Source organism: Camelus ferus, chromosome 4 (assembly GCF_009834535.1).
Source record: "Camelus ferus isolate YT-003-E chromosome 4, BCGSAC_Cfer_1.0, whole genome shotgun sequence".
Classification (NCBI taxonomy): domain Eukaryota; kingdom Metazoa; phylum Chordata; class Mammalia; order Artiodactyla; family Camelidae; genus Camelus; species Camelus ferus.
In genome coordinates this window covers 54,007,481-54,021,448 of record NC_045699.1, presented here as the reverse complement: position 1 = coordinate 54,021,448, position 13,968 = coordinate 54,007,481, and the positions used below count along the sequence as shown (strand labels likewise).

Genomic DNA, 13,968 nt, shown 5'->3' with positions numbered 1-13,968 from the left:
CGTTCCTCCGCCCAGCAGTGCTCCCTGCCCCAGATCTGCTGGCCGAGCTCCTAGGCAGACCGTGAAATCCGTGTTTGAATGCAGAGAACAGAGATGATTCAGAATACGACAGAGACAGAGACGGAGTCATTGGCTGAAACAGGGTGCTGGGGAGGGCAGTGAGCTTAAGAGGAAAGACGGAGAACAAGTCCAACCCTGGGTTCATGGGTTTCTGGTGGGTGGCGGGGAAACTGAGAGGTGGACGGACCATTCCCTCTAGACGGGAAGTTTCAGGAGGGCGACTAGGTCTAGGGACCTTCAGTCATTGTAACTAATTTAATTAAGTAATTTAGATCTGAGAGGAGTTTCAAAATTCAGAATACTTTTCTATTTATTCCTTCTAAGAGGATGTCACCCTTCTAGAAAGTGGGTAACCAGAATGAGGGGGAGGGTAGAGCTCGGTGGTAGAGCACATCCTTAGCATGTACAAGGTCCGGGGTTCAACCCCCAGTACCTCCATTTAAATAAATAAATAAGCCTAAGTACCCCTCAAAATTAAAAAAAATAAATAATCAGAATCAACAGAACTCAGGGATTCAGTTAGAGAAGCCTCACGTCTTTACCAGAAAGAGACAAAGGCTGCCTACTCCTTGATCTAAGAGTACACTTTTCTCATTCCTCTTAGTGATGTGAGCCGACCTTCCTTGAGCAGCCAAAACCCAGCCAACATTAGACCGTTAGCTTCATGGGACTTATATTCATATGTATGATTTTCAGTGTGGAAAAATTCTTAATTTCAGAAACTCTTTCGTATGTTAACATTTATCTTTCCTGTTTGAGATTGGGTTGATTTCATGAAATTCTTTGTTATTATTTGTGATGTTTTTAAATGGTTCATCCAAGAAAAAGACACACGTTACCCATGATCCATGAGTGTTTCAGGCTGCTGTGGGTGCTTGTGACTTTCCTAATATGTTCCTCTCCCAACAGGTTAACCTGCCCTCTTAACTCAGCGGTGGTTCTAGCCTCCTATGCAGTACAATGTAAGTTGCAAAGGATGGACAGGTTGTTCTGGCCGGTATGTTAAGAAACACACTGTCCTCTCCTGTTTGACTGAGTCCCTTCCCCGTCTTGCCCAGGAGTCCGGCTGGGCGGACGTATCTCTTTGGTCGCCCGGCCTGGTCCTCTTTCATCCTCACACTCTTCTCCAGCTCAGGGATGTTGGTTTAGGGGACGTGGGGTTTCCTCCCCAGGGACCCCATGAAACAGAAGATACCTGTTGCACATTACATCTTCCACAGCCTTCGCTCAGAACTGGATTCGACTTCTGTAACACATCCCAGTGGGGCAAATATTTCCACCAGTCACCTCTTTTAGACATGGGAGCTAAGACCCAGATAGGTTTAGGAATTTGCCAGAGATCATTCCTGCTCCTTGCTCAGTGCTGCTCAGAAACACTGCTGAGATCTTAGGCATTTATTTTTAGTTTCAGTAGAGCGGTGGGTTATGTGTTGGCCTATAGCAGCACTGTCCAATAGAAACATAACAGGAGCTACGTATGTAATTTTAAGTTTCCTGGTAGCCATATTAAAGTAAAATGAAATGGGTCATAATTAGCTAATGTATTTTATTTAGCTCAGCATATACAAAATATTATTTTAATATGTAGTCCGTGTAAAAAAAATAAGGTATTTACCAAGTCTTTGAAAACCAGTCCAGAGTTTACACTTGAGTGCATCTCAGCTTGGACCAGCCACACTTCAAGTGCACATGTGGCTGGTGGCTGCCCTGTGGGATGGAAAGTCCAGATGGAATTTTCCGTCGAGGTCTGTTTAAGCTGAAGTAGGAACCCACTTACTCCGTTAGCAAACATGACTGAGCACATATTCCGGGTCAGGCCTGTGGTAGATGCTGGGTGAGTATGACGGAAGTGTGCAGAGCCAGATGGAAGGTGAGATAGCACTTCGTACTTAGTCAGCAGTGCACCAGCCTAGAACCCGTGCAGAGCTGCGGGTAGCTCGAGACTTAAGACGCCCCCCCCCCCCCCCGGGAGCCCCATGCCCCCTTGGCTTGTTCCCCTCTTGGCTGACTGCCCAAAGGGGAGTTAAGACAGCAGGAGGGACCAGCCTCGGCAGGCACTGGCTGAAATACTCACCCTACTTTGGTCTCAGAAGAGGCAAAGTAGCAAGAGAAGGCTGACAGGGACTCCTGAGGTGGCCTTAAGCCTGCCTGCTCCCCAGCAGCAAAGCCAGGCCTGGGAGAGGTGGGGGCAAGGTGGCCGAGTGATACCAGGAAGTGGGAGAGAGACCTTCAGCAGTGACCCCACTCATGGGTGAGCCAAGCCCCAGTGCTCATCTCCCCGGATATCCTGCCTCTCCTCCCCCCACCCCACGCCTACCCACACCGAATGGGAGGCTCGGAAGAGGTGGCACAGACAGCGGCGAGCCTCAGGCGGGTCTGAAAGTTCCCCTCTCCTGTGAGACATCTGGAACAGACCCAGCCATGTCGTGTCCCCGTGGGAAGTGGCACGGTCACCAGTCAACCTGGGTGGTCAGTGACCACTAGACCCCGTGGACTCCACCTCTGCGAGGCTGATCTGCCGAGGAGACCGGGCTTTCCCGCATCACAGAGCGAGTTTGGTGCTCAGAGCTAGAGCTTCTGGTTTGAAAGGCAGGAGCACGTGAAAGGGTGTAGCTTTGGATGCACGCTCCGTTTAAAATTGGGTCTCCCTCTGCTTCTAGTGTGATAGTACCTCTCAGTCGCTGCTTTCTCACCTGTAAGATGGGAGTGATGCTGGTGATTGTGACACCTTGGAATATGACTACATGGTTTCAATACCACCTATGAAGGTGGTAACTGGAAACGCTTTAGAGTTGGCCCATCACTGTTAACTGAGTCAGTGAGAACAGGGGCTGAAGCTGTGTTACCTGGGTCTTGGCTCTTCCACTTACACCTACGTGACCTGGAGCCTCTTCAGGCCTCAGCCTCATCTGTCAAGTGGGGATGATTACGGTATCTACTTCATGGGGTTGCAGTGAAGATGAAATGTATTAATATATGTGAAGCTCTTAGAATAGTGCCCGGCACGTGGCAGGTGCTGTTTAACTCTATTCACTGTATTTTCCTGTCTGCCCAGAAGAACGCTGTCTAAAGAACAACCTGTCATAAACAGATTACTTAGAGTGCAAATAAAAATTCTAAGCATCAGTGGTCAGGTTCCCTTCTGCAAAGGACTGATAGGATAGGGGCTAAAGAAAGTTATGAGCACCTAGAAAGTCCAAACTAGCTGCAGTGGAAATATTAGTATGACTATCATGCTAATAATATCATAGGTTGTCTGGCAAGCAGTTCTAAGTACAAGTTTCTTATTCCTCCACCCTCAATTGAATATATACATATACATATTTTACCATATTTCTGTGCATACATTTCTTTAAGATTAATTCTTGGATATGAAATTGCTGGATCACAGAGTAAGCCTGAATTTTATGCGATACCCTTTGCCGGATTGTCCCAGAGGGACATCAAGTATGAAGACAAGCCCACCAGTGGTCAGGGAAGCTAACCAAAAGCACGTTTTCTTACTAGAAAAAAGTAAAGTGATCTGTGGGTAAAGAACGTGTACAGACTTGGTGGTGGAAGATCACTGGTGGCCTGTCTATGAGGGTCAAAGAATGAAGTTTTTGAAAATATGTGTTTGTCCTATAATGTTCTCTGAGCCTCTGCCACGTGCTGCTTCCACACCAGCCTCAGGTTGCACATGTAGAGCCCACTGCTCTCCACAAGAGGTCTCCAGCCTGGTAGGGAGGCAGATACGGACCAGCTAATGCTGGCAGAGAGGATGCACTCTTCTGGGTTTGGGGGCGGTAGCAACAGGGGGAGGTCGGTGTGGAAAAGCTTCCGAGGGACGATCCCTGAGAAGAGCCTCCAAAATCAAGTTGAAGTTGGGTGAATAGCAAGTAAAGGGTTTTCCCAGCAGAATCGCTTGTCTGGCCATACATTTGAGTACCTGGGACATTCTCTGTCCTGCAAAATATAAAATATGAGCAGAAGAATGCATGGAACTTACAAGACAAGGTGTTTCCCACATAAGCATTTATTTCCTTTCCCGTCTGCTACAGTGAGCTTTCACATGTATTGCTTCCCCACACATAGAAAAGTGTGTTACTCTGGAGTTTAGGGCATGTGGTATATGATAAATAGATAAAAGCATATGGACTGTGATCAGAGTCTAGGCTCCAAGATACCAGCCTGAGCAACACGGCAGGTCCCTTCCTTGAGTCTCAACTCCCTTATCTGTTTAATGGAGGTAAAAGCAATGTCTTTCACTGTGTTATCGAGAGCACCTAGTGGGATGAAGTCATTGGTCATTGAATTCAACGTGGAAACTGCCCTGTGTTTTGCAAATGGTTTCCAAAGACTGTTAAACTTTGTTTCCCCCTAGTGGTCAGTACAGGACATTGCATGGAGTAGCCGACTGATTCCAAGGGAAAACCGGTTCATTGGTCCTGTGTTAAGTTCAGACATTCGTCAGTGATTTGTAAAGAGAGAACCTTGCTGTTCATGTTTGCGGAAAGGCACAGGGATTGGGACTGTTAATATGATGGATGACTAAATCAAGATATATATCATTTGGACCAGGGACCAGCCTAGGAGTCCCTCTGTAAGGTCCCCCTTCCTCTTCCCTCTGCAGTTGCAGGTCCCCAAAGTGATTTCCTTGACAGCGTCAGCGCCTGTCTTCTGATCTTCCAACTCCTGTAAGAATGTTCTGTCTTCCCAAGAACTCTGCTTTCAGTTGTGCCAGGGTCCAGATTCTTCAGCCCCACCCATTTCCATCCCATCCCCATGGCCTCTGAACATATCCTTGTTCCCTTTCTTCCACAATTCTCTGAACCCCAGGGAAGTAGGTCAAGAAACAGACAGTGAGCAGGTCATTATGACCTCTCTTCTGTCCACACCCATGGTTTACAGCAGGTTGGTCCAGTGTTGTAACAACCTTGGGATTCTACAGAGAGAGTCTGCACAGTGCCTGGTGTGTAGGGCATGGCATGTTTCTGAGTGGCTTCTCTTAATTTTCTCTATCCGGGGGTATGAGTGCAAATGTTATGATGACCACAGAGTATGGAGCAGGTGTGGGATTAGAATAGCACCTGGATTCCAACAGGCTCCCCTTTCCTCCTAGTGTGGCCTTGGGGAGAGAGAATCCAGCTGGAGCCTGCATGACTACTTGGGCGGTGCTGAGGGTTCAGATGATAAATGTGGACTCTGGAGCCAATGAGAAGCTCAGGTGCACGTGGTGGCAGAACTTCTCATAAGAGTATTTCCAGTTAGTGTTTTTGTTGTGATGCTGCAGATGCTGGTAAATACAGACCATACTGAAAAGACGATTTCCCTTTCGTTCTGTGTTGATAGCTCATTTTGGGGACCATGATTCTTCCATTCATCATCCAGGGCTATCTTTCTGATAGTCAGTTCATACCGGATCAGAATGATGACTTTTTAACGAAGGTGGAATCGCTCCATGAGCAGCACAGGTGAGAGGTGGGACGGGTGACCTAATTTGGGAACTCAGGTTGGGTGCTGTCAGCCCTCATGTCCCCGTGTGTTTGATGTCTTCTCTTGCTTTTGCTCATGAATCCTCTTTCAAGATGTCGGGGGTCTGAGCCTTTGAGCTCTGATGGTGGCAGATATATTTAGCCTAACTAGCATTTCTGCAAAGTGTGAAATCCACTGAGAGATGGGGGGTTGCTGTGTTCTTTTTCGGGATATTGTTGAAATCAGTTAATTCCTGAAGGAAATGCCCATTTTAAATCTTACTGCCAGGGGAGGGTATAGCTCAAGTGGTAGAGTGCGTGCTTAGCATGCATGAGGTCCTGGGTTCAATGCCCAGTACCTCCTCCAAAAATAAGGAAACAAATAAACCTAATTACTTCCCTCCCCATCTCAAAAAAAAAAAAAATCCTGAATAAATAAATCTGACTGCCCCTGACCTTACCAGGCAAACCTGTCTGGGTTCAAAACTGCCCTCCTTCCAGAAAGGAGCACCAGCCTCCTTCAGCTGCCTTGGGCCAAGCCTCCACTCGCAACAAATTCGCCCAGTTTTGGCCTCCTCTTCCCTTGCCTCCTTTTACTTAAAGCTGCAATAGCTTTGCTCAGGCCAGGTCAAATAAGGGCCACCCTGCCCGAGAAGACCAGGTCTCAAGGGACCTCACATTCTTGGGGAGGCCGTAAAAACAAAGGCCCAAGCAGCTAATGTCCCTTCGAAAAGGCGCTGCCAATTCTCTCTCCCAGAATTGTTTCCCAGGCAGGAGCCAGCATCCTAAAGTAGTACAGTGACGTTTGGAAGTTTGAGGCCGCTGCTAAAAGGATAGATTAAAGCAGAAAGACCCAAAGAGCACATACTAATTTAGCGACTTGGAAAAAGTGGGGCAGAAAATTCCAAAAGGTGACAGTCTTTGTCTCTGGATATGGAGAACCCACTCAGCATGAGCTGTTATGTAATAAAGAAACCAGAGGGCTTGGTGAAGTCATACTCAGTGGACAAGAAGAAAAACCTGGTTTCGTAGAATTCAGGGGTTCAGCTGTTTAAGGTGAATAACATAAGGTATTTAATAACCTAATAGTGATGTGAACAAATTTTTTAGATTTGTGTTAATTTTAAGAATTGGTGTTAACATTCTGTTTACTGGGTGAACTCTGCATCTTCTGTCTTCCTCGGTAGTGGGCTGAAGCAATCAGAAGCTGAATCTTGCTTTATCAACATAGCCCGGACCCTCGACTTCTATGGAGTGGAGCTGCATGGTGGAAGGGTATGTACCCTGTAGTTCAAAAGTTATTTTGATTTTGATTTCTGAAAGTTTGAAAGCTTCTTGGAAACTGTCTCTTTTCCAGTATCATAAAAAACACCTTTTTTTTAAAAGATACTTGAAAAGTTTATAAAGTAATACCGAGTTTTTCTGGATATTTTTATCCAGTGGATTTTGTCATGTTTGCCTTCACACTTGAAGACTTTTTTACTTTAGTAGGGGTCAGGAGGGTTAGAAAAAAGTAATTTTTATAAGACCATCTCATATTATGGTTAAAGAAACAAAAAACATAGAAATCCATTTCCTAAGTGACTTCTTTTTAAAACAGGTTTGTAACTCACATACCATGCAATTCACTTTTTTTTTAATTCTTTTTTTTTTTTTTTTTTTTTTGGCAGCGGGGAGGTAATTGGGTTTATTTATTTATTTTTTGGAAGAGGTACTGGGGATTGAACCCAGGACCTCGTGTATGCTAAGCATGTGCTCTACCACTTGAGCTATACCCTACCCCTACAAGTGACTCTTTAATGAACCAAGTTAATCTCAGTGATGCTCAGATTAGAGCTAATTAGTTACTCAAATATGATAGTTTTTTTTTAATCATGATGGTATGAGTATGAAAATCAAATATTTAGAATTGGTTGTGACTTTTTAAATAAAAATGACTAACATCTATCGTCTACTGAGCAATTTCTATCTGCCAGATACAGTAGCTTATTTATTTCCCACTGGAATGCAGTGAGTTGAGTGTTGTCATTACCCCCATCTTACAGATGGAGAAACTGATACTCAGGGTCTTCTAAAGGTCACTCAGCACATAAGTAGTAGCTTCAGTACATGACCCCCGCACTGTCTAATTGACATTTGACCTTTACGTAATTGGCCCACGTCATATCCAAAGGAAGCAAATACTGGTTAAACACCTAGTATGTACCAGCCATTGTTTTAGATGCTTTCCTATGTGACCATAAGGTCTCATTTAAAGATTATAGCAACCTTGGAAATCAGTGTTCTAATCATCCCATTTTACAGAGAAAACTGAAGCTCAGAGAAGTTGAGTAATTAACCAAACTTGGCAACTATATAGATTTTTGCAATTCATAGAAACGCTTTCATATCTTTTGTGTCACTTTGGTCCCATAGCTGTGCAGTTACGGGATATGGGACAAGATTTGACATAGGTAATAAAGTAAGAAAAAGATATGGGATCTTACAAAACATCAGCTTTGGTAGTTGACTGTTCATTTTATTCCATTTGCAAGTACCACTTTGTCCGGTAGAATGCTATGGAGCATTCATCTATTTCCTTATTCAATTTTTATTTTATTTTATTTTATTTTGCTTGCTAATTTTCTGTCCCACCTGCTTAATATTTCTGTATATTCTGTTACAAAGTATCATGTTTCAGTGCAACCCTGGTTTTCACCTTGCAAATTTAGTTTTGCTTTAAGCGTGTGATTTCAGTTGGGTGCCCGATAGTGATTACTGTCTGGACTTCCCACTGTATCAGCAGTGTTTTCTTGGTCCAGTTTCTCCAACTCCCCATGTTTGTATTGCTGTTCATTAAGTGATTTGTCCCACTGTCTCTTAAGAGGCGAAAGGGATGAACATTTACTACACCTACCACATGCCAAGCCCTGTTCTACATTCTTTACGTGTAGTCTCTCATTTCAGCCTGAAAAAACTCTTAGAGGTGGGTTCAATAATCCTTATTATACAAAAGGGACAACTGAGGCTTTAGCCCAAAGCAGCACAGCTACTAAGTGGCAAACCTGAGGTTCACACTGAGTGGAGGCTCTGCTCCTTCTTGAAAATCACAAATATCTGATTGGGTAAACCAGGATGGAGATGACTGAAGGGGAGGAACTGTTTTATTTTAAAAACGTTCATTGCTTGTTCTCAAACGAGTTTAAAACACCTTGTCGTCGCTGTGTCTTCCTTTTGTTATCTTCATTACCTACAGCAGTGCCTAGCGCATAAGCTCTTAATAAGTATTGACTGCATTGGATTTCTAAGCTTTATTTGTTTCTTCATGGGGTTTAGAATCAGCCGTTCTATGCTTCATTTTAATAGCTAAAGCCTTTGCAGTGATGGGTGTTGAGATTTGTTTAAAGCTGTGTAGGGGACGAGCCTTTTCAGATTTTAGCATGGATTCTGTTATTAATTGTTGACGATGGAAAGGCGAATGTTCAGTTCTGTGATTCCGTGGAATGAATGAGCTTGCCTGGTAACTTTCTAAACCGGTGGAACCCAGATGTGGCCGTCAGGCGATGTTCTTTCACTTGAGAAGAATTTGGTGCTGAGTACTTATATCTTAAGTATCTGTTTAGAGGAGATTTTTGCCTTTTTTCTGTATTATTCTCCTGTTAGAGCTTACACGTAGTGCTATTTATAAAAGCGTGGGTGCTTGAGTTAGCAGAGGGCAGAAGCACAACAGTAACACGCTATGAATCTGAAATCTTCCTTTTTTACAGGATCTGCACAATTTAGATCTAATGATTGGAATTGCTTCCGCGGGCATCGCTGTGTACCGAAAATATATTTGCACAAGTTTCTATCCTTGGTAAGTGCAAACTGGTTCTAATTATTTTCTGAATCATGCTTTAAAAATATGCTGAACAAAAGTAATGGTACCTCTAATTTTAAACTTTTATTTCTAAAGAAGGAACAGAGACTTTCTCCCAAGTTTTTACCTCTGACCTCTACAAGTGATCCAGATCCACTACTTGGGAAAATTAGTTTGGTTTTTATCAGCATCCCCTTCCCCATAGTTACTCTTGTGGTTTGGAATACTCTGTGGAAACGGGGATAAAATGGCATAAGGCAGGTTTTAGAGTTAAAGAATCCTTCCTGGGTGGTACCTTACAGAATTCAGAGACCTTCCCCTGGGCAGGAGCTGCATTTTCAGTGCAATTTCTTAGTTGTTAATTGAAATTTTATCAAATGCCCGATTCTGGTCTAAAAACTTAGGGAATCCGACAGACTTGAGTCCTTACCAGTCTGAGAAAGGCAGTGCTCTCCCCACTGTTCTGAAGGCTTCCTGGTGGAGGACGTAAGAGCACAGGCTCAGCCCCTGGCTCCATCCATTCCTGGTTGAGTGATCTTGAGCATTTAGGTGGTGGCTCCCAGCCTCAGTTTCCTCATCTGAAAACTGGGTATAATGATCACGTACCTTTCAGGACTGTTGCAAAACTTAGCAGAGGGGCTGCTTGTAAAGCCTTAAGTAGGGGGCCTGGTATATGTATATATATTTTTAAAGGCTCAGTTAATGGTGACTATACTTGCATTACTATGCAAACAATAGAGAGGCTACTTGACACGGGGCTATTAAGTTCCAAAGCAGCTGGGACGTGGAGCTGGTCTCTGTCCTCTTTCGGCTGCTCCACACTGCCCTCAGCTGTCTTCCCTGGGTGCGCACCAGCTCACGCAGAGCCGCGGTGTCACAAAGCAGCTGACAGCAAAGGGAGCAGGCTGCCCGTGGTCCTTGTTATTTAAGAGCTACATCATAATCCAGCGGCTCCTTATGTGATCCTCAGCTTCCAGCAGCTTTGTATGGGGTTTGGCCGAGGCGATGGGGCCACCATCATTTCCTCGCCAAAGCCAGCTCTAGGCAGCCAAGAGCCCCCAGGCATCGTGATCACGGACTAGAGGATACCCATCGAGAGGCGTCAGCTGCACCCTGGCTGATCCCTGATGCGCTTTTCGTGTGTTGTGTTTTATTTTTTGCAGGGTGAACATTCTAAAAATCTCTTTCAAAAGGAAAAAATTCTTTATACATCAGCGGCGAAAACAGGTGAGTTACACCTATGCTTGCTTTGGTTCTTGTGTTTTTCAGCCACTTCTGCTCTTAGCCCTTCAGCAGGTGAAGGAATTTGCCGCATGTAAAACAGGGAAGAAAGGGCATGGCTCACAGTGGGCATCGGAGTCCAGAGGGCCCGGCAGTTCTCCGTGTACTTTACTCTGCTTATCTGGCTGGAGAGATAACTTGCTTTGGAGTCGGAGACATGGGGTTCAGATCCTGGCTCTTCCCCTCTCCAGCTGGGTGGGTAACTTCACCTCCCCTAGTCTGGGTTACCTCATTTACAGAAATACAGCGATGCCCACTTCTCAGGGGATCCTGTGGATTAGATAAAACACCATTGGTCAGAGTACCTGGCAGAGCCCACCTCAGAGCAGCAGGAAAGGGCAGCAAGGTCAGTTCCTTCCCCTGATGTGTTTAAAATGCACGCTGGCCTTGTGTGTATGTGTCAGGAGGAATCCACAGCTCTCGGGTTACTCATCTTGGCCTTCCACATGGGGAAGAGCAACTTAGCGGTCAGAGGACCCACAGCCCGTGCAGTGGAACAGCTGGAACTTGAACCCGGCCGTTAGGAATCAGAGATGCCCACTCTTTCCATGACACTGCGCTCTGTCTTGTTATGCTTGTGTGTTTTTGCTTACCGTCACTACCTCTGTTTCCCAGTTTTTCAAAGATAATATGTCCTTGAAATGGCTCCACATTGCAGTGAACTCTTAGAAATGAGAACACCAAAGCTCAGAGCAAACTAGGACTAGAAACTGGGTCTCCGGATCCCCAGATGCAAGACTCAAGCATCCATAAAAACAAACAAGATGGTATTTTAACATAAGAACAGAAAACCTCAACTCAGGTAGGATGAAGGGAGGGCAAATAATCAAAATAATCATTAGGAATGAGAACTAGATTTAACCCTGCTTTGTTGGAAAGCCAATAGAGAAATCCAAAGCATTGTAAGGTTCCTGTTGTTTGATGAGTGAAAGATTATTTCTTTCGGGGGAGAGATTTTTCCCAGAGCTAAATTTTAAAAGGATCATATCAGACAGCCCTTATCTGGTTGCTCCAGATATATCCAACTTAGAAACGCAGGCACATGTGAAATGAAAGCATTCATGAGAGACCACAGATGATAAAGAGCAGGCTCTGGTCATCTCTGTTACCGCATTCATAAAGATGGTTCACAAATGCCGCGCCTGAATATCCCCATAGCCCTGGCTCGTGGCCTAAGGTATGTTGAAGCCAGTTTCCTGCTGTCTGCCGTATCCTACCCGAATACCACCAACGCGGGCATCAAATGCTTGAGACCTTGCTCCTGCATCTCTGCAGATGAAATCTCTGCTATGTTTTTCCTCCCAGACCGAATCCAGGGAACATATAGTGGCCTTCAACATGTTAAATTACCGATCTTGCAAAAACTTGTGGAAATCCTGTGTCGAGCACCATACGTTCTTTCAGGCAAAGAAGCTACTACCTCAGGAAAAGAATGTTCTGTCTCAGTACTGGACTCTGGGCTCTAGGAACCCCAAAAAGTGAGTATGCTTTACAGGCAGTCTCCATGCTAAGCTGAGAGGTAAACACGTCCTGATCACCACTGGGGAGGGGACATCCTCCGGGGAAGGGACGGTTCGGTTCCCCACCCAGGGTCCCCCCGGGCAGTGGAGCCAGAGCTGCTGCCAGATCTCTGAACCATGAGTGAGCATCTCTCCGGAGGCGGCAGTGTCTCTTCCACACACACTCAGGTACTTCTCTTGTTCCTGTCATTCACTTCTGCCTCCTAACTCTGCAACACTCAGCTCCTGAGCAGCTGGAATTACAGTGGTTCCCACACCACGTCACAGTCAGGGAGGCACATGGCAGTGTCACCTTGGTGCCATTAATACCGCCTCTCCCAGAGAACATTAATTCCATAAGATGCTCTGTAGTGGAGGTGGGGGTGTAGCCCAGCGGTAGAGTGTGTGCTTGGCTCACACGAAGTTCTGCGTTCAATCCCTAGTACCTCTGTTAAAAAAAAAAAAAATACTCTGTAATAATGAATGAATAGAAATAAAGATTTCCAGAGTCAAGTGACTTTGGCACACAGGGCATACGACAGATACGAAATAGTAACAGTAATAATTACAGCTGGCAATTATGAGTCTTACCTGTACCATGCACATTCTTCATTATGCTTAGTTCTTACAGCAACCCCATGTGTATTATTATCCGGAGGAATGATATTCAGAATATTCAACGACTAGTACGGTAAATGAAATCTATAAACTTTTAGATTAAAATTTATTCTCTAGATCACGCAGTTTATATTTTTGTGTATTTTTTTTATTCTGACTGCCATCTAAAACAAGAGTTAGCAGAAATTGCCTCAAATTATTAGCATTTCTAAATTGTCTGGTTTGAAAAGTTATTTTTGTGATTTTTTTTTTCTTTACTGATGTGGCTGTTACTCACAACATGTTGTCCCTGTCTGAGCCGTTAGCGGACATGTGGGGCTGTTTCACACTGTGCTCCAGTGGCTTTCCTATGACACTGATAATCATTCAGAAGCTTTCTAGATTGAATAAGCAGTAAACATCTATTGGTATTAGTGACAGTATTTGTGGTGCTAAATGTTCTCTCTCAGCTTCTGATGAAACAAGAGCAAATATATTTTTCAAGTTTTTAGCTTATAATACCATCTGGTACTTTCATACATTCGGTAGCTCTATTTCTGAACACTCCAGGGACATAACTTACTAGAATGTAGCATTCACTGTGGTGGGACCTGATCCCGTGGACCAGCTGAGATATGGCATAGTGAGCAGCCGAAAGCTTGGATTCTCTTCCTGAGAAGCCTGGGTTTAAATCTGACCTATGTCAGCTTTAATTTAATTCGCTTCTTCAATTTCTTTATCTGTAAAATGCAGGCGACACAGAGGATTTTGGTGTTTTTGTTTGTTTGGTTGGTTGGTTGGTTATCCATTGTGGCATTAAAAAAAAAAAAGAACTTCCCCTATTTTGGTGGCTTAAAGCAGTAACCATTCTATTATATTTCAAGATTCTGTGGGTCAGGCATTCGGGAAGAGCTTGGCCAGATGATTCTTCTGCTCCGTGCGGTATACATGGGCTGGGGCTTCTCAGTGAGAGGCAGCCGTGGGCTGGGCTGGGCTGGGCTGGGCTGAGGGTCCGGGATGACTTCTCCCACATACCTGGTGCCTTGATGGAACAATCAGAAGGCCGGACTCATCTGGCCCCCTCGCCCTCTCTGTGTTCCCAGGGCCTCTACTTGTGGACTCTCACAGGGTAATTATATTTCTTTCCCAGAGGCTCAGGACTGCAGGAGCCTAAGGCAGGAACGGCTGGTCATCTTCAAGGCTAGACCTAAACCTGGCACAGCTACTCTTGGTCAGAGCA

The 13,968-nt window shown here is 44.8% G+C and overlaps 1 protein-coding gene across 1 annotated transcript in view; it reads left to right on the top strand.

The window, feature by feature from the left end:
- Window positions 1–13,968, top strand: part of PTPN3 (protein tyrosine phosphatase non-receptor type 3) — a 131,191-nt gene that overhangs the window by 77,812 nt on the left and 39,411 nt on the right. The window contains 7 exon segments of the mRNA XM_006180789.3: window positions 970–1,022; window positions 5,392–5,429; window positions 5,431–5,513; window positions 6,701–6,788; window positions 9,260–9,348; window positions 10,515–10,578; window positions 11,938–12,110. Of these exon segments, the coding sequence (XP_006180851.2) occupies window positions 970–1,022; window positions 5,392–5,429; window positions 5,431–5,513; window positions 6,701–6,788; window positions 9,260–9,348; window positions 10,515–10,578; window positions 11,938–12,110 (588 nt within the window).